The sequence below is a fragment of the Silurus aristotelis genome (genome assembly GCF_946808225.1).
Source record: "Silurus aristotelis genome assembly, chromosome: 25".
Lineage (NCBI taxonomy): Eukaryota > Metazoa > Chordata > Actinopteri > Siluriformes > Siluridae > Silurus > Silurus aristotelis.
Genome location: NC_139598.1, coordinates 4,156,635 through 4,178,014, shown reverse-complemented (window position 1 = coordinate 4,178,014; position 21,380 = coordinate 4,156,635). Strand labels below are relative to the sequence as shown.

Genomic DNA, 21,380 nt, shown 5'->3' with positions numbered 1-21,380 from the left:
TTAAGCATTTCCATTGTTCCATAATGTTTAAAGAGACTGTATGGTGTGATCAGGGTGTAAGTAAGGACTCTGGCAAAACTAGCTATGGCTGCATAACTAACAGAGAGAGCCATGATATGAGGGATCTCTGGGATTAGAGGAGGCCCTCCACACCACCGTCAACAAACCTGAGTAAATGTGTGAGATCCCTGCCTTATTTCCCATAGAAGGGAACTGGATCCACTTAACTTTACAAGCATTCATTGACATGTCCGTTTATTCTCTCCATTACTTACAATGATCAAACATTCATTCTGTTCCTTCTAATCTGTTCTGTCATTTATTCTGTAATCTAGCACTTTTATCCAAAGCCAAATTTCATACATACACAAGCTTGTGTGTTGATTTGTGCTGTGGTTTGCTACGTAACATTTGTGGCTTGTTTTTTTTTTGTTTTTTTTCTTTCATGAAAGTCCTTTTAAGTGTTTTTCAGTCACTAGTAGTGTCATGAAAATAAACAGAGCCTCCTTTTTAGCTTTGCTTAGAATACCTGTGGCTTAGTGTATTTATGTGTGTGTTTTGTGCTTCCCTTAACCTCCACCCTTTCTACAAAGCTAAATGGTCAACAGTCAAATTGTCAGTATACACATACATCCTCAATGGGTGGTAGGTCTTTGTGCTGTTTATGTTTCTTCACCTCACTTTCTATGGACTGAACCAACTGTGTTTATCTTTCCATAACCAGCCCATGCTATAAATACTGTAAGATACTTTCTATTACACATTTTATGCCATTAAATTGAATCAAATGAATCAAAGTGTTGCTATAACAAATCAAAGCAGTTTCTGGGCGAAGGCATTCATTTCACAATTATGGAAGGAGACTACAGTGTCAGCACTCCAGAATTGTCAGACCCTACAGACCCTACATTCTCTCAAAACACCTCTTAGTTTATTCCTAACTTTCTTCTGAAGTGGTAAAATAAACCGGAACCAAAGAACATTTAGAAAGTGTCTGGTAAAAAATCCGGTATTTTCCACCCAAGCGACATCAGCATCTGTGTTTCCAGATCTGGATTTCTCCCTGATACACGATCCCGAAGTGATGTGTTTATACATGGGGAGCATGTGGGAAAAAAGAATAAGCCCTAAACCCAGAAATGATCTTTAAAAAACTCTGAGTTGGTGTTTGGAGGTAAATGAGATTATTACACTAGATGCACTTACAGCAATAAGCTTGGTACTAGTACACGTTACCCAAAAGCTATTGGTAACTGCTAAAATTCTGAAAGACACACTTTTCATGTGTCTGAGCTCCTCTTCTAGACGAGAATGTTAGGTGTGATTTGTGCAAAAATATAACTGCATATTTCTAATGTTCTTTGTTTCATAAATCTTATTTAGTTCCTATAGCTCTGTACTGTGTGTGTTGACATTGGTGGAAGTCTGAGACAAGAGAAGGTTCACCAATGGGCAGATTATCATTGGCAGACTGTATTATCTAAACCACCTTTCAGACAACCAGATTTTACTTTGTGAAAAGGGTACTGAAGGTACAAGGGGTGTTACAGTGTTCCATTACTTTTTGCTGGACACCTATTGTACCTTGAGTATGTATCCTAAAATGTTCTTTAAACCTTTAAACCTAGCATGAAATAGGCATATTAAAGATACAAATTATACTTTATTGACAAAGAAAAGTACATAATTAGTATTAGAATTTTCTTTCTAAAGATAAGTGATAAATAGTGTTTTGCCCCTTTTGGCCTTTAAATGTACTCCAAAACTTTGCTCGAGTTACAAGTCAAGCAACCCGATTGGCCAGAACTAGCTAACTATTGTGAATAATGAAGATTAACAATAAATAGATGAGCAGACATGTCTATACAATTGTAAAATTATCCTTGATGGGGAACATCTAGCAATTTGATTTGAGTCTATTTACATTTATTACATTTTAGCAGAAGCCATTAAACAGATGGTCTTGCAAAAGTGCTTTGAGGTCTATTTTAATAAATACATTCTGATTCTGGTTCATTAGGACACAGCCTATACAAGAATACTATCGGCCTAACCATCACTCTTCCATCACAGGGTAGCATGGTGCAGTGCAGGGTGAGCTGTTAGGTAGAGGGGTGCAGTCCATTGTTGGCATTGTTGGTGTAAATGATCGTCAGTGTTTTAAATTGGATGTGGGCAGCTGCAGGTTGTCCCTGCTGCATCCACACCCATTTGCCAGTGTCAACAGTGTCATATTTTGTTACCAGATTCAAACCAGATGTGGTAAACTCTGCGGTTTGTAAATATGACCCTACCGCTGGTGTGTTGGTGGACCTGAGGGTCACTAGCCAAAAACCTTAGACAACTACAAAACAGCTGTCATTCTTTCACTGAACTGTTTCAGGACTGTCTCTGTTTTTTATTTTTTTATTTTTTTATATCTTCCAGATATAAGCTAAGGTTGAGTGTGCTAGCTTTGTTCATTTGGACCAGTGTACAGATTGTGTCTTTGCAATCAGCACACTGGCAAAAGGGCTTTACATGTGGTAAAATGTTCCATGTTGTCCTTATGACAGCAGCAATCCTCCACGCTCAGCTTTAATTACAGATGTACTTCTGGTTCAGGAAAGAATTTGAGGTTTTTGCTTCATATTCAATTAGGAGGGATGGCACTGTAAACAGTTTATCTTAAACCAGAAAACAAGGGCTTTGCTGTTGTTTTTGTAAAACTAAGTACAAAATTTAAAATTAGTTTTATATCTAGGTTTTGTATATACAGGTACTTTATTTATATATATATATCTATCTCTATATATATATATATATATATATATATATATATATATATATATATATATATATATATATTATATAAATAAAATAAAGTACCTAGAAAAAAAAAAAAATATATATATATATATATATATATATATATATATATATATAAATAAAATAAAGTACCTAGAAAAAAAGTTTTTTTTTTTTTAGAGACACATGCATCTTCCTTTTAGTTATAATTGAATGGTTTCAATATTTACTTTGACCAACATTTTTACACACTTTTGCCATCCAGACAGTTAATTTCTCCAAATATTTAGCTGAAATTTTTTGCCGTGCCTCTTCTAAAACTTGCCAGAGGTGTTCTACAATAGTTGGATATTTCTTTCTGACCTTGCAGTTGGGTTCACCACAGAGCAGTTCAATAGGATTTAGGTGCAGTGACTGGGCAAGCAATTTGTAGATAACAGTCCAGCCAGCTGTCTTGTGTATGGTGAAGTTGGTTCCAATGAAGTACAGTCCAGAAGGATTTGCTCAGGTTTGAAGGACGGAATAGTAGCTATGTTGGTTCAGTTTTACCCGGATTGTCTCCAGCCTTCCCTGCTCCAAAACAATCCCAAACCATTAAGCCTCCACCTACATGTTTGACTGTGGGAGTGATATAAAAGAGAAAGCCAAGGGGGGTGTGGAGGTTTGTGGATGTGGTAAGGGCAGGTGGTAAGATATGCAGTTGGTTGGTTTAAAAAAGGCAGATGTAGAGGACAGAGTGATATGGAGATGGTGTGGTGACCTCTAACAGGAGCAGCCAAAAGCAAAAGAAGAATATATATACACACACACACACACACACACAAATAAGTACACTGTATATAGACACACGTGCACACTGATGTTCATGGCTACACTCCTTTTTATTTCAGTGAAACTGAATAGTCAGGTTGGTAGCTAAAAATGCCACCATAAACAAGCAAATGAACAAGTTTGAATATCTGAAAAAAATCATAAAATCCCTGATCAGAAAGTATATAATATAAAAGACATTTATCAAGAAACACTACAAAAAGCAAACTGTCCCGCATTGTTCTCCACATTCATAGGGTCGTTCATTTTGGACTAGCATGTGCACTCGCATGCCTTTTATAATATTAAAAAACAAAAAGTCAGAAAGAAACAGGTACACTTTTACACATTGGTACCCTTGATGAACCTTCTCTGGACCTGTGAGGATTTTTGTTGGGTGAATGTCACTCTAAAGTTTGGCTCCTTGTCTCATTTATCCATGCGTTATTTAGCCTAACAACATTTTTTTTTACAAACTAGGTCAATGCAGACTTAACAGACAAATCATCGTACCATATCATTGGCATTATAGCATTTAGATGCTGATTGTAAAACAACACAAAAACACACGGTATATACATATATTTAACAAATGCACAGCATTTTTTTGAATGAAACAGCACTCTGGATGCTAGAAAAAAAAAAATTAAACAGGAAAATCAGGCACTAGTTGAGATTTAGCTCAGGGCGCTGGTTTGTCATTTCCTGCACGGGTATATGTCTCTCATACTCTTGTGTGGGTTCATAGGATTTGTGTATGTTCTGAATGCCACATTCAGCCGATTGCTCCTGAACAGGATTGGCATAAGGCTCTTCATCTCCGCTGCTGCCCAGTGACGTCTGGCTGACGTACACCATGATAACATCACCCGTGAAGTTCATCACCTGGCCGGTAGAGATGAATGTGGTGTTTTTGTTTCCTGTCACCTGAGCTGGCAAAAAAAACCCACACACATGTATACAATTCAGTTTAGTTTCATCTCTCTAAGTTGTAAACAAAGACTTTATCTAGTCGTTTATGTCGCTGTGAAACCCCTGTTTTGTCTTATATGGTATAATATTTCATATTAGTGCCCTGCATTAATATTCACCCGCTTGAATTTCCACTTTCATTATGTCACAAAACTATTCCAAATCACACATATTATTAAATAATTATTGAATATAATTATCAAAGTGTGTATGTGGGGGGTGCATTAATTATTGCAGCTTTCAATATAACTTCCATTATCATTGCTTAGCAGCTTTTAAAATAGCATTCGATCCAGCACATACTATTGTTTAGAAAAAAGTTTTTATAACATTGTAGGGGTATTAACTGACTCTAGGTCTTAAAACTGTATGGCCATTTGTTTAAATTATTTATTTTTTGAATCTTATATTGCCCTAAATTAATTTGTGGAATTATACAATATGGACAAAAGTTCCTTGACACCTGACCATAAGAATGTGCTTTTTGAACATCCGATTCCACATTAAATCCCTGTTTGCTGTTATAATATGTCGTTCATATAATGCCCGGCCAAAAGTATATAGACAGCAGACCCTCACAGCTACATATGTGGGCCTTTCAAAAACTGTGGTCAAGCTTTTTCAAATCCTGTGGTCAGGTTATATGCTGTACGTTCTCAAAAACTTAAGCTGTTCAATGCAAATGTGAACAAAGACACAGATATCAAGATTGGAGTGGAAGAATTCAAGTGTACTGCACAGAGCTTACTTAAGCTTAAGCTACTGCACTTAACCTTAACCCCACTGAAGACCCAAGGAATAAACTGGAATGTATCTATTTGAAGAATGTTCCCAAAAAGGGGGGCTAAGGTTGACCAAATCTGGAATAGAATGCTCAACAAAGACATATCAGTTTGATAGTCAGGTGACCATAAAGTTCAGGTCATATAATAAATTTGATGTGTATATGAAATGTAGGATGGCAAGAAAAAGTATTTTATTAATTTGATGCAAGGAATATCAGGTATGAATTACAGCAAGGAAAAAATAGATTTCCTTTCCTCTAGTCAAATCCTTGTTAAAGCAGGTACCATGCTGGCATGTGGTAATAACCTGTTTTGAATATTGTGTCACCTCTATTAGTATCAGACGTCATATTACACTGATGTCACAGTGAGCGAGATCAGATTCATTCAAGGAAATAAAAAATGCTGCTGACATAATTTGTGCCTAATTGTACTATACATTTTAGATGCCTGCACCTGCGTGCTTTCCTGCTAATTTAGCCCTTACATCGCAGAAGTTATTTCTGGGTCTTCCGGCTGAAAAAAATAAGCATAGTTTCCTTCCACCATGCATGTCGACATAATGTTTGACGAGTTCCTTAAATAGGGTGGATTATTTTACTTCGCCGGGCACACACGACAGAGAGAGACAGACTGGCAGTGAATCATTCTTCACACATCTTTTACTCATTAAGTCACGATTTATCACGTGCCAACGAACCCCGCTGTCCGCTATGTCAAGGCTTGTTTTTTTTTACCAGTGCTGTTTACTGGAAAATGGTTTACTGGAGAGGCAGTATTAATAAATAGTCCTTAATATGTTCTAGATAGATGTACTGACAAGAAACGAGGCTGAGTAATTCCTTTACAGTAATCGTCTGGATTTATTTTTTACATTTATTTTTTGCAATGTTCCCAAAGAATTCTACACCAAATGTACATCCTTCAGCTAGTAATGAAGTTTATAAAAGTTATGGGAAATGTGAATTTATCATCTCATTCTTCAGGCCATATGTTTTGTTCTCTGGAAGAAGCTGAGCCGGTTGACTCAACCAGACATTAGACTACATCTTGTTTTCATTGTGAATGGTACTGTTTCTACATCTGAAATGCCTGGAATTTAAATGACATCTCATGGAAGTAAACATTGCTGAAGTTTAGTTAGTGGTTTTGTAATACCTTTAAATGATAAATGCCGAGTATTTCCGCCAGTAAAGGTTTAGCAGAAGATAAGGATGTATGTCTCTCAGCTGTTCAACAAAACATTATCTTCATAGGGTCTTTCTAGATGTTGTGCAATAACGGGAGAAACATTCTCATTACCGTATTTAGCTCCATTATTTGAATAAAAAATGGGAACTGCATCAATCTCCAATATAAGTTCAATGGGGCAGACTTCAAGCTGCCCCAGGCCCCAGGCATGAACATGGACCAGCGGAGTGGACAGCTAATGATAGGGTTGCCATGCTTACTATTTTTTAAATTTTAACTTTGAGTCTGTGTTGTTAATAACAGCATCCTGCCCAAGCTATTGTACAATTGTATTCAAATTGAACCATTTCACCACTAGTTTATAGTTTCAGTAACCAGCCTTACCACAGGTGAGAGCGGCCTCTGTGTTCTGGCTCTGGACTTCCAAATCCGCATCAGCTTTGGGCTTGCTGTTATCCATGTTGGAGATAAGTGAGAGCCCCTGGTTGTTGTTAGTGCTAATCGATGAAATTACAACAGTGGACTCGATGCTGCAGCATTGCGGCTCATTTCTCTCATATGCGCTTTTGTCACTGTGTAAATCCCTGACCTCCGACATGACTTCCTTGCCACCTGGACTGCTGTAATCCAGATAGAGCTCCTGGGAGCCTTGCAGACATCCTGGAGCACCATCAGTGTAGCAGTTCCCACAGAGAGGAGGTTCTTTCAGGCTAGAATCACAATCCTTTCTTGGTTTGGCAACCATGTTATCACCCTGAGCACAGGAGCAGCAGCCAGCCAGGCCTGTAGCCACCAGCTCACTACAGTCCTCGTTCTCTCCCACCTCCACAGGCTCCTTCACAATCAGGCAGCTGCAGGAGCTGCCAGGAAGCGGAGAACCCGGACCCTCAGATCCCTCAGTGGAGCTGCCTGACGATACATCAGCCCGGTCCTGTTCCAGCTTGGACAAGTGCATGTTCTTCTTGTTTCCTTGAGGCTTGTCCAGGCCAGGGGAGTCACAATTGGCTTTGGAGCACATGCTCAGGTATTCTGCAGCACTGTCATCTTCCTGAGGCGTGATCTCATACAAGGGGCGGTTGCTATGGTATGGTGGTGTTAGCGTCTCCTGAAGATAGACAGACAAATAGCTTTCAGGTTATTTTTTAATTAAGACTATATTAGCAACACTTATGTTGATATGTCGAGCTGTTAAAGATAGACATTGTCTTCTAGCAAAGACCAGTCCTGTTTATTGGCATTGGTGCAAAGCAGAACTCCTACAAAGCACTGTATATTACATAAACTGATTTATTTGTAGATATGGTGAAGAGCTGTGTAGATTATTCAGCTTTTTTTAATGTGATATTAAGTGTTTCTTGCTACTATAATGTAATAACATGGATATAGACATTTAGTAACACTAAATATAATTAGAAATGGATAAAATAAATGAAATATATAAAATATATTTTAAAAAGTAAAGAAAATGGTTAGCACCAGTATTGTATTGAATATATAACTAATCAATTCCTTACATAATTCAAGCTTCTGTTCATTCAATAGGTATTTGGTGTTAGTATTAGTCTTAATTACTCATATCTCTGGAATTACAAATAAACACTAAAAGGACAAAAGTTTGTGGATACCTGATCATAAAATTCATACAGTGGGTACGGAAAGTATTCAGACCCCCTTAAATTTTTCACTCTTTGTTATATTGCAGGTATTTGCTAAAATCATTTAGGTTAATTCTTCTTCCTCATGAATGTACACATAGCACCCCATACTGACAGAAAAACACAGAATTGTTGACATTGTTGCAGATTTATTAAAAAAGAAAAACTGAAATATCACATGGTCCTAAGTATTCAGACCCTTTGCTCAGTATTTAGTAGAAGCCCCCTTTTGATCTAATACAGCCAGGAGTCTTTTTGGGAAAGATGCAACAAGTTTTTCACACCTGGATTTGGGGATCCTCTGCCATTCCTCCTTGCAGGTCCTCTCCAGTTCTGTCAGGTTGGATGGTAAACGTTGGTGGACAGCCATTTTTAGGTCTCTCTAGAGTTGTTGTGAAGCCACTCCTTCGTTATTTTAGCTGTGTGCTTAGAGTCATTGTCTTGTTGGAAGGTAAACCTTCGGCCCAGTCTGAGGTCCAGAGCACTCTGGAGAAGGTTTTTGTCCAGGATATCCCTGTACTTGGCCGCATTAATCTTTCCCTTGATTGCAACCAGTCGTCCTGTCCCTGCAGCTGAAAAACACCCCCACAGCATGATGCTGCCACCACCATGCTTCACTGTTGGGACTGTATTGGACAGGTGATGAGCAGTGCCTGGTTTTCTTCACACATACCGCTTAGAATTAAGGCCAAAAAGTTCTATTTTGGTCTCATCAGACCAGAGAATCTTATTTCTCACCATCTTGGAGTCCTTCAGGTGTTTTTTAGCAAACTCCATGCGGGCTTTCATGTGTCTTACACTGAGTAGAGGCTTCCGTCGGGCCACTCTGCCATAAAGCCCCGACTGGTGGAGGGCTGCAGTGATGGTTGACTTTCTACAACTGTCTTCCATCTCCTGACTGCATCTCTGGAGCTAAGCCACAGTGATCTTTGGGTTCTTCTTTACCTCTCTCACCAAGGCTCTTCTCCCCCGATAGCTCAGTTTGGCCGGACAGCCAGCTCTAGGAAGGGTTCTGGTCATCCCAAACGTCTTCCATTTGAGGATTATGGAGGCCACTGTGCTCTTAGGAACCTTAAGTGCAGCAGAAATCTTTTTGTAACCTTGGCCAGATCTGTGCCTTGCCATAATTCTGTCTCTGAGCTCTTCAGGCAGTTCCTTTGACCTTAATGATTCTCATTTGCTCTGACATGCATTGTGATCTGGAAGGTCTTATATAGACAGGTGTGTGGCTTTCCTAATCAAGTCCAATCAGTATAATCAATACAGCTGGACTCAAATGAAGGTGTAGAACCATCTCAATGATGATCAGAAGAAATGGAAAGCACCTGAGTTAAATATATGAGTGTCACAGCAAAGGGTCTGAATACTTAGGACCATGTGATATTTCAGTTTTTCTTTTTTAATAAATCTGCAACAATGTCAACAATTCTGTGTTTTTCTGTCAATATGGGGTGCTACGTGTACATTCATGAGGAAGAAGAATGAACTTAAATGATTTTAGCAAATGGCTGCAATATAACAAAGAGTGAAAAATTTAAGGGGGTCTGAATACTTTCCGTACCCACTGTATATGCTTTCTGAACATGCCTTTCCACATTTGGTCCCTATTTGCTGTTATAATATCTCCACTAGATTTTGGAGTGTGTTTTGGAGATTTGTGTGACATTTATTCAGCCACAGCGGAATCGATTTTAATAATACATGGCCAAAGGTTTTTGGACACCTAACAATAACATGGGTGATGGTCAGGTGTCCACATTGTTGACAGTGGTGGGTGTAACATACTTCACTGGGTAAATGGGTAAATGCATTTTAGCCTTTTTTCACAGGAAAATCGTTAGTCTGCCTAATGTGTGACTGACCAATCATGTAACTTTGACCCACTGACAGCTTCTGTTTATTAAATGCTTGTACAGACATTGTACACTTGCATGATTTTAGCACTTCCTTTTTTTATATAATTTTTTTACTTACTTGTTGGATTCTGCTCTGTTTAATGTTCTGGACACAGGTACGTAGATTGACTGTAAAAAGAGAATCCAAAAAAAATAAAAAAAATTCAGCAGCTGGATCGAAAATGTAAGATAGAATATTAAATAAGTTTCTCAACCGAGACGTACCGGAAAGGATGCTTAGTTTATCCTTGTAGCAGGAAAGAATCACAGCAAATATGACAATTATGGTGCAAGGTATTGCCACAATGGCCCAGGATGTCGAAGGCACTAAAGAATGAAAGCAGAAAAGATTATTGAACATAGTATGGTTTATAACATCGTTTCTGTTCTAGTGCTCTAAGCATATTAGCTGACGTACCGAAAGGTGGTCCACACACTACATCTGCTTCAGTGCTGCCTGGCTTTTCCTCGGTCTTGCCGATGGCTTTACAACTGAAAAACAATCAGATTCATCAGCGCTGGACTCTCAAAACTGTCACTTAACATTTTCTTTATCAGTCTCAGTTCTTCCACAAATGGTTACCATATAAATGGCTAACAAAGGAAAATAGCCTCTTTCCAAGGGAAGTGGTGGAGAAATTAGTCATACTAACGCAGTAGGGTAAGACTGCGGGGGCTTTTAAAGCGCCTGCAAACTGAGAGCCCCGCCAGAAAAACAGCACTCGTGAGAATGAGCAGTGCAACCGCACAATTGAGCCTCTGTGTGTCTATGATTTTGTGTGTGTTTAAAAAACAGTATTTCAAAGCACAAGCTCCTGACTGTGGTGACTCGAATGGCTCTAATCGTGTACTTACTCTGTCCATTTCTTGCACGCTTCTGCTGAGGTGGATTCGGAGAAAAAGCCGTACTCACAGTCCTGGCATGATTTCTTGCCAGCCTCTTTAACAACAAAACAGAGAAAACAGATCATGGTATAAAAACTTTTGTGTTAATGTACTTTTAAAGATGCACCACATACACTCTTAGCATGTTATTCATCTTTCCACACATTTTTCAGTAAATGCTATGAATACCTGAATACCAACAGTATTAATAATTACCAGCAGTATTACTAATAGGAAAGGCATGTCATTGCACAAAGTCTAAGATTGAAAGCAGTACAATGACACTGTAAAAACAGATGCAACAGAAAAATAATCATCACTATCTACTCCTCGGGGATGCTCCCGGTTGATAAAGTCAGACTAGTAATGTGCATTTGGCAAATGTCCCCATCCATAATGACTTACAGTTATCTAATTAATACAACTGAGCATTTCAGGTTAAGGGCCTTGCTCAAGGGCCCAACAGTGGCAGCTTAATGGGAATAAGTTGAGTACAATTCTAGAAAAAGGTTCATTAAGGCTTCCTTTGAGAATAAAGATCTTCCTAAAGGAAATCCTTGATCACCAAGTTTAGTTAATAAACTGAAATACACATTAATGTTCTAGTTTTTGGGCATTATGTCGAAAATATGTCTATTTATATAACTATTTATACCAGAGTTCTTTTGAATTCTTAATTCTGATTAGTCAGAATGTGTTGATTAATTTACTTAACAGCAGCTCTGACTATGGTTATGGCTACAAGGTTAATTTCATTTATTTATTTTTTTTGACTTGGTGCTAAATGGATTCTTAAAATATAACATGCTGATTTTTTTTCTCATTTGTGAGGAAATAGAAGTTTGCGAGGGAAAAACTGTGTAAACACTAGAACTTTACTTCACCTTTACCTGACTTTACTATCACCCTTGCGGCTGAATGAATCTTACACAAATCACCACAAGCACACTCCAAAATCTAGTGGATCATCTTCCCAGAAGAGTGGAGGTTACTATAACAGCAAATGGGCACTAAATATGGAATTAAATGATCAAAAAGCACATACCAATCTTATAGGCAGGTGTCCACAAATGTTTGTCCATATAGTGTATGTTCTGAGATGTGTTTGTTTTAGTATATTAGCAAGTGGCTCTGTTAGGGTTGAAATCTGTGTTTTAAAGTTTCTTTAACCTTTACACTACTTGAAAATGTTTTTTTTTTTAAGATTATTATACACAACCGGTTTGATCTCAGTTCACAGATTCTATTATGACAGGCTTTCTTGATCAGAGTGTCATGATGATTAATTTGGGGGTAAATCATTCACAGTATTATATACGTCACAATAATTCACTCTTTGAACTTTTAGTTTTAAGCGGTATTTCTTTTCCTTTTGTACTATTTCTGTACTCGAACAAGGCATATAATCATCCAAAGAAACACTATTGAACGCTATCAGCACCACAAAAAATCAACATCTGTACACTCTGGTAGAAATCGTTCAAGATCTGACAAAACCGCAATCCACAGCAGGCCACCAATTCACTAAATTTGTAAATGTAAGTCATTTATTTTATGAGTCGCATTCATCTTTCCGTGCCGAAAATGACCCAAAATCAACACCAGTCGTTTGTGGAATAGTTCACGGCCCCCATTTGTCAATATATAACGATAAAGTTTAAAATGTGTATCTGGATAAAATGAGCTGTAGATAATAAGGACTTACCTCCTGCAAGTCCCTGGCCTGGAGGACAGGGTTTGATTTTATCACAGAACTCACAGTAGGAGGTGGTACACTGGTAACCCTCTTTACACCGACATGATTCAAGCTCAGTGGTGCTACTGGGACTGGGACGATAAAATCCTTTACCTGTGACACAGAAAGTCAGAGAGAGAAAGGCAGTTAGAAAGCTCCACTGTGGCCTTATTTGACTTTTTACCTCCAGCAAAATAAAGTAAACTCCAAGGCTGCTAATGATTGGCTTAGTTCCTATTTTGCTCTTTTAGCAATGAACTTTAAGCAATTAATCAATTTAGCAATTTAATGAATACTTTAGAAAATAACATGATTAAGACTCTCCCTGTAGTTTCTATAATAGGGTTCTGAGACGCTTGTAGCTAGAGCTTGAACTTGAAATATTCTCCTATTGTTTTCAGAGGGATTTTAAACCCCAAAACTTAAAGAAAGACCTATTTTGCATTTGCCTACTGATATTTGAGACCATTCTTGGTGAAAACTAGATCCGTTGCTGCTCTATTGGCCTCCTCTTCAGGATGAAGAGCAACCAAAATGACGTATAACCTCATATTTATACTATCAAATTGTTCGTAGGTTAACCAAAATTTCCAGTCCAAGTATTATTGTGTAAAATGTCTAATTGTGTGTTAGAGGATTGGAGGGAATGGAATATATTGAAGAATGGCAATTACTGTATTCTTGAGTTGACTGTAGTCATGTGCTTCAATATGAGGTTGGAATGGGGCCATAACCACCATAGCCATTGAGGGGGAATGTCATGTGGCCAGACTCTGCCTTTATTATATACAGATTCAAAAAGGACCATTAAATTTTTGACACCCTCCACAACCACCGAATGGTTCGATCCCTCCCAATGTTCATGAAGTGGTTTCGGCCTCGGGTTGGAATAATGATGGTAAATGCCTCACCCTCATCACAGAACTTCTGCTGATGGCACTCCTCCTCTGTGTTATATTCTGACTGGTACTCGTCCTTCCCACACGGTCGACACCTGGTTTCCTCATTGTCAGTGCAATGCACAGACAAATATGTTCCTGTTTTTAGGAGAAAGACTCGGTTAACACTGGGTAACACTGGGTTGTTTTTATGAAGCAGAAACTAAACTGAGGTTTTTGTACTGGAGAAGGGCTCTGTGGCTACGTGGGTGTTCCTCTTTTACATGAACTTCCCCTTCAAAAACTCAAACATTTTTAAAGCTTTAATTAAATCAGTTCAGGCTTTGCTTTGTGCCATATTTGGCTTTGTATAGCCAAACGATATGTACTGATAGGGTATTTACCTGGTTCGCACTTGTTACAGCATTTCTTGCCTTTCCAGAGGTACTGTAATTGGCTGCATGTTGGTCTGGCGTATTTTCTCTGCAACAACAAAAATGATACATTGTAAAGTAAATAACAATTAAAAATTAAATGAATTATGCTAAAATATTTGCTTTTATTGGAATTCACGATCACATGGACCTGGATGTTAAATTATTTCAAATTAAATGTCATCGACTGATTAGAAAATGCATGAAATCTTGTGCCAGAATCATCTCTCGTTAGGTCATGACCCCTGAGAGTGTACTGGGGTTTATAGCCGCTAACCACTTCCCTGCTGATACCACAAAAAATGTGCACAGGTTTTGAGATGGAAAAGCTTCTCATCTGTTAACTAAACTGCAGCGTAGGCTCAGGGAAGGGCTAAAACATCCAAAGTAAGGCAGCGAAATGCCAAGATCAGCAGAGAAGCCACGTGTTCCACTTAAGCAACCCTTTTAATAAGCTGCAAATAATATTTGGGCTCAGTTCCAGAAAAATGGTTTTGGCATCACCATCCAATAAACTTTATAATTTAATATTATTATTATTATTATTTTACAGTGGTTGCCACATAAAATAACAGTGAAATATTGAGACGGTTCCATAAGCCTCTGTAGACTCCAATTACTTTTATATCCTTTTAATTTATTTGGCAGATGCTTTTGTCCAAAGTGAGTTGAGCCAAAGCCAATCCGAAAGCAAGTTAAAAGCCTTGTTTAAGGGTCCAACAGTGGGCTCTGAACCAGACAAACTTCACTAGGACCCAACCTTCCAATTTATCTAAGGATTTATCTAAATGAGGTGTTGGCATTTAAAGATGAACTCAGTTTTCACTAGATCATGATTCTAGGACAGAAAATGTATCCTGGAACGTTACCGGAATAAAAGTTTTCCTCATCTCATCTCTCCTATTCAAATACTCCTGGATGTTTTCCTCTATGCTGCACAATTACACTTTTATTAGTCTTGTTTTCATTACAAATAATTCAAATGGGCAAATGATATCATGAGGAATGTGTGATGTCATGAGGAAGCACTCAGATTAACAAGAAAACAAAATTTATATTTTGCATATTTATATTATTTATAAAATTACATATTTCTAAAGGGCATCACACAAATCTGACAAATTGGTGTTTTAAACCTTCAATATTTCTGGACAACCTGTACCCAATATACCCAGATTCCTGGTCTTAGGTTAGTTTCTTGATTCATCTCATGTTGTAGGACATCTACCTCAGTGTTTGATGTTTTGTACATGCTTTTCTGCTCACCACGATTGTAGAGTGGTTATTTAATTTTCTTCCTGCCATTCTACTGTACATTCTCCTTTGACCTCTCGTGTCAAAAGACGTTTCTGGCCACAGTTCTGTTTGTTTTTCACCACATTCTGTGTAACCTCTAAAAACTGTTGTGCATGAAAGTTCCAGATAATCAGCAGTTTCCGAAATATTTAACTTGGCCCGGTTTGAAACCAAACATGCCATTGTCAAAGAAACTAATAAAACTCTATAATTAGAAAGTTGAAAGCTTAAAATGAGCTGAGAAACAATAGTAACTTTATATATGTTTTTTTTTATACTGTGATTAGGCACTTGGAGCACACAAAATTTATTTATTTATCTGTAAACACAAATAAATCGATGGTAAAAAAAAAAACTAGCCATCTTAGGTAAGTAACTCCTTCACAAATGCACACGCCTTTAATAAAGCACACATTTAGATTCTCATTGCAGGTTAAGACTTGATGCATGCTAATCAATCTCTTAATTGATGCCACAGCCAGAAGTCCAGAAAACATAATTAATCTCTCTTTTGTCAATCAGAGCAGACAAAACCAAAAAGAGTTATGATAGCACTTTTCTCTGTGTTATGTGGGGCTGTGATACATAAATCCCATAGCTGACTTCCTGTGTCTCAGAGGAAACATTTGCTTAGCTTTACCATTTGATCTGTAGCTGTCCTTGAACTAGGGAGAGCTAGCTATATAGGTTGGAATTAGCAAATTAACAAATTAGGAGAACCTTAAGCAAAAATAAAATTGCAAATAAACCTATATTATATTTTAAACTCAGCATTATCACCACTGAAAGTTTGGACATTCTTAGCATTTTCTAAAACAGCTAGCTACAAAAATTCAACCTAGCATGGCCAAACATTTGAATTGTAGTGTGTATGTACTAGTAGTGCGTCTAAATCTTACTGCCTGTGCCTTTGTACTAAATGTACAAAATATACGTGTGTATATTTATGCATATGTGTGTAGAGACCAGAGACACACTACAAGTCCAATGTTTGGATTATGTTTTGTGCTATGATAGTATGAATATGCTTAGAGACATGGTTCATTGTCTGTGTGGTTTTGGAGCCTGGACTCAAACGAAGTGTGACAAAAGGAGACAGGAAACCCAAAGGAATGTCCAGAACTCTTTCCTCGTCCCTCTGCATCCAATGTGCAGCGTATAACAAGCGACATGAAATATTTTCATTGACTAAATTTATAAGAACATGGTCAGTGACGCCCTGAATAATTACATGCTAGAAAATAAGCATACTGTTGTCCCAGCATTCAACCGTGTTCAGCTTAGTACCTCCCATAAAACCGCTATATCATTTCATTCAGATGGGTTCCAAAATGGAAAATCAATCTCAAGTTACAAGCTGGGTGCCATGTCTCATCTGAGAGAGAGAATGTGAGAGAGTAGGAGAGAGAGATAAGAGAAAGAGACATAGAAAGATTAAGAAATATAGATTGTTTTTGTTTTGTACTTCTGGTGTAAAACTGTATTTCAGTCATGTCCATCACTCTTGCAAAAACAGCATGGTGCATTTTGAAAACCAGTTTTTCACCAACCGCAGAGTTTGCATAACTGTATTTTTTTTTTTTAGCTGACAAGGTGATTTTTTTTAAAGCCTTGTTTATCAATACAGATTGCAAAGCATATTAAGACGACTAATCAAACTAAATGTGTCAAAACAGAAAACGAACGAACATTCTCGTTTCTGTGAGAAAGTGCTTTCTGATAATTATTTGCTCTTCGTAGACCTTCACGCTCAGGGCTCAGAGGTGCCCGTCTGTTCGAGACGCAAGTTCAGACCCGCAGGTCTGTGATGCAACGTTGAACACGCTCACACATTTTTTCCTTCTGGGTCAGAGAGGATAAGCAAATTGCGCAGCTAAACGTTGACTGAATGAATGAAAATCAATTCATGTAACTGTTTTCAGCTATGAAGCTACACATTAGAGACATGTTTATAGGCATGTTCTGATTTTTAAGATCACAATGGCAGGATCTCTAACGGCATGTGTTTTTTCGAGTGACAGGTTTATCATTGTAGTAGGAGATATAAAGTAACAGGTTCATGCAAAGTAGATTGGATTCAATGTTTTAGCAGATGGCATGGGTGTCAAAATGACATAAAATCAAAATAATAAACATTTTAGGTCCTGCAAACAGGAATACTGGGGATGGATGCACATTTTTATTGCAGTTTGTGAAATGATAATGTATCTGTGATTTATTAATTTTGTTACAGCGGCAAAGATTCTCACGTTATTTTACTATTATAATTTAGTTTCCGCAATTTACTGGTCATTTGAACAGAATTTTAAACTGTAAAAATATTCATGACCCTTTATAACCCTAATAAATATCCACAATGCTCTTGTACACTTCTAACAGTGCTCCTGCAAAAAAACTGACAAGACTGTGGACTTGATCTTGCAGGGATACAAAAAGGTCCACAACCCCCTACTTAAATAAAACTAATAACATTTCTGCCCATTATTTTAGGGGAATAATAATGAATCTGGGTTTTGACACCCCCTTAAACACCCCCACTCATACTCACAGTAATAGCAAGAGACACTTCCGCACGTTAAGTTCCTCTTAAACATCAAATAGCACAACAATGAATAGGCTGGATTGCAGTTCAGAAAGTTTTGCTCAAACCAGAGAAAGAGTGAGAAAGAAAGAAAGAAAGAAAGAAAGAAAGAAAGAGAGAGAGAGAGAGAGAGAGAGAGAGAGAGAGAGAGAGAGAGAGAGAGAGAGAGAGAGAGAGAGAGAGAGAGAGCATGCTCTGAGGATGGCTGGACTCATTTTCAGCTTGCGGTGTGGGATCTGGATGAAAACCAACTTCCACCGTTTCCAGTAAAACAGCATGCAAACAGATTTCAGATTCCACCCAGCTCCACAGTTAACACTTTAACTCCACTCATGATCATCTCCAGTATCCAGAAAATCCATGTGATTAAAGACAAATCAACAGATTTCTAGTGATTGACATGCTGTGATACTAGTCATGATCTGCAATCAAAACAAGAATCTTACCTGGATGCATAAGGCAAAGATCAGGCAGTAGATCCAGCCTCGGAATATCCAACTAGTGGAGAAATAAGCTCTCATGATTTTTAGTTTATACAAAGTGACCCAACAGAGTTTTTTTTTCCCCTTCCTCTCAGGCTGCTGCTTCTTGTGTGTATGTTTGTGTGACAGGATGCACTTAAAGCATGTTCAACTCCTTCTACATAAAACACTTCTCACACTGAAAACTTCTCTGCACAACTCACTAAAACTCCTCCTACCTCTGACAGCTATACCTACACAGTCCTGGAGGCCAGAAGAACAGGGTGGTAAATAGGCGTGGATTCCATGTTATGTGGGAGGGTTTTATTTGGAAACGATTTTCTATTGGTGGTATGCAAATGTAGGCAAATAAAAGTTGCTCCACCTTTAAATCCTTGGCTCAAGAAGTAAAAAAAAAAAAATGCAAACAAAAAAAACAGCAAATCATTCGTGTTTTTCACGAATCAGATAAATGAACAAAATATATAAATAAATAAATACTTATCCATATATACTATTTCATTCTTACATATTGTTGCATATACTTTGCAAATGTAGTACATTTGTGCTTTCATGTTTGTTTATGAAAAATAACTTTGTTCATAATTTTGTTTGACATTATCAGCATTTTTTTCTGTAAAATAGCTATGACTTGGCATACTTGTGTTATGATTATTAGTTCACAGGTATGTTGATTTTATGGCCTTCAATTCTGTCAATTATTAATAACTATGTGAACCAAATCGTTAAGAAAGTACCTGATAGTGATCTTCATTTTTCATTAAATTAGTGAATCCATCATGTTATTTAAATAAATATATAGATAGATAGATCAACAAACAAACAAACAAACAAATAAAAAAAATAAAAATAAATAAATAAATAAATAAATAAATAAATAAATAAATAAATAAATAAAAATCACATCAAGGATACCTCAACAATGTTAATGCCCTAGATCTGTGATTCTTGAAGTGAGGTCCATGAAGATCCAAGAATGTTTATAATGTATTTACAGTATAAAGCCTGTTAAATGTTTGGAAACTCCTAGCTTTATATGTTTTTTGAAAGACGTGCATGTTCCTTCAGTTTCTATGAATTTTTTTTTTTTTTTTTTATATACAGAGGTTACACTTTATTTTTATTGTAAAATCCTCCTTTAGCATAAATAACAGCTTTACACACTCTCTGCATCCAGACAGTTTGTTTCTCCGAAGATTCAGCTGAAACACTTTGCCATGTAAAACCTGTAAAAGTGTTTTTCACTTGTTGGAGATTTCTTTCTGATCTTGTGATCCGGTTCATCCAAGTGCAATTCAATAGGATTTAGGTGCGGCGACTGGATAGTTCATTTAATGATAGATAACACTCCAGCCAACTGTTTCCTTTCTTAATAACATTTTGGACATATCTTTCAGGTATGCATCGGGGAAGTTGGTTACAATTTGCTGCAGTCCAGACCGTGTAGTATGGCATGGTTGCTATGTTGGTTCCTTTCACCCAGAATAAGTTTTCAGTCTCCCCTGCTCTGAAACCACCCAAAACTAAAAATGTTTGACTGTGGGAGTGAGACAGTCTGCTAACATTCTCTCCTGTACTCCTGTTTACAGAAGCCCAACATTTTTAATGTGGACTCTTTCCGAACTGTTGATAGGTACTGTATAGTATAGTATAGTATAGTATAGTATAGTATAGTATAGTATAGTATAGTCTAGCACAGTATAGTAGAGTATATTGTAGTGTAGTGTAGTATAGTGTAGTATTGCACCGTATAGTATAGTATAGTGTAGTGTAGCATAGCAGAGTATAGTAGAGTATATTGTAGTGTAGTGTAGTGTAGCATAGCAGAGTATAGTAGAGTATATTGTAGTGTAGTGTAGTGTAGCATAGCAGAGTATAGTAGAGTATATTGTAGTGTAGTGTAGTGTAGCATAGCAGAGTATAGTAGAGTATATTGTAGTGTAGTATAGCACAGTATAGTAGAGTATATTGTAGTGTAGTATAGCACAGTATAGTAGAGTATATTGTAGTGTAGTGTAGTGTGGTATAGCAGAGTATAGTAGAATATATTGTAGTGTAATGTAGTGTAGTATATCAATCAATCAATCAATCAATCAATCAATCAATCAATCAATCATTATTTATATAGCACCTAACATCTACCAGGGAGAACCTAGGTGCTGAACAAAGTGCAAGAGGCAATGTGCAAAATACTAATAAAATTTGAATTAACAGCTAGTAACGGTATAGTATAGTGTAGTATATTACATTGTAGTGTAATATTGTATAGTGTAGTGTAGTGTTGTATAGTACAGTAAAGTATATTATATTATAGTGAAAAGTAGAACACCATAATAATGTTAATTGTTGAATTTTTTAATTGAGACAAAAAAAGCTTGAGTTAAAAAAGGTTCATTTAAATCTCTAATAAGTATAAAAAAAAACCTTTTTTTTTAATTTAAAAAAAGTCAAATAAAATAACAGTTTTAATGCAAACATTTGTGAAAAGTTCTGGAAAAAAAAAGAAAAGCTCAATGGAACAAGAAATAGATTATTCATATGTATATATCATATACTATAGTTACTTTTAATAGATAAGGCTTTTGTAAACGTCTAACAATAATAAATAACAGATCTATTTATTCATAATTGCCCATATTTACTGTACAGGTAAGTAGCATGCTGAGGTCAGGGCAGCCAGATTGCTAAGTGAAAACAGATCTGTGTAACCGCATGATTATTATGTTTGTGGTAAAGTGAGCTTGTGACAGGTAGACTAAATACAGTGTATGTCCTTGTGCCTTCCCCATCTTGAAGGATTGCATCTTATGTGAGTGATATTGTGCAATGCATACACATTGGACAGTTTAAAGCAGCTCTCGTTTTATTGTGAATAGAAGTAAGGGGGTGAAATGTTACTCGACAGAGGATCTAGGCGTTATAACAAAACCAAATTAACAATTTCATCGTTAAAACGCTGAAATTGTGTGTATGGAATAAGCAATAATATGCATT

At 37.1% G+C, this 21,380-nt stretch overlaps 1 protein-coding gene across 2 annotated transcripts; it reads right to left on the bottom strand.

The window, feature by feature from the left end:
- Positions 1–3,649: 3,649 nt before the first annotated feature.
- On the bottom strand, positions 3,650–18,630 carry tnfrsf11a (tumor necrosis factor receptor superfamily, member 11a, NFKB activator). Of its 2 annotated transcripts, none has more exons than XM_083529127.1 (10): positions 18,351–18,630; positions 13,998–14,076; positions 13,627–13,752; positions 12,686–12,829; positions 10,951–11,035; positions 10,514–10,587; positions 10,321–10,422; positions 10,175–10,224; positions 6,930–7,650; positions 3,650–4,529 (listed from the first exon to the last, which is right to left on the bottom strand). In XM_083529127.1, exons 1-10 carry the CDS (start codon positions 18,423–18,425, stop codon positions 4,264–4,266), a joined length of 1,722 nt encoding a protein of 573 aa, XP_083385253.1. In that variant the 5' UTR covers positions 18,426–18,630; the 3' UTR covers positions 3,650–4,263. The 2 variants fall into 2 exon arrangements, with proteins under 2 accessions (XP_083385253.1, XP_083385254.1); XM_083529128.1 differs by having other exon boundaries at positions 3,650–4,524; positions 18,351–18,571.
- Positions 18,631–21,380: the final 2,750 nt, after the last annotated feature.

Coding starts and splice junctions, on each gene's coding strand:
- tnfrsf11a (XM_083529127.1), bottom strand. CDS start 18,425: ATGAGAGCTTATTTCTCCACTAGTTGGATATTCCGAGGCTGGATCTAC. Junction 12,830..13,626: donor GCAGAAGTTCTGTGATGAGG/GTGAGGCATTTA, acceptor TCTGTGTCACAG/GTAAAGGATTTTATCGTCCC. Junction 4,530..6,929: donor AGAGGCCGCTCTCACCTGTG/GTAAGGCTGGTT, acceptor TTTTTTTGCCAG/CTCAGGTGACAGGAAACAAA.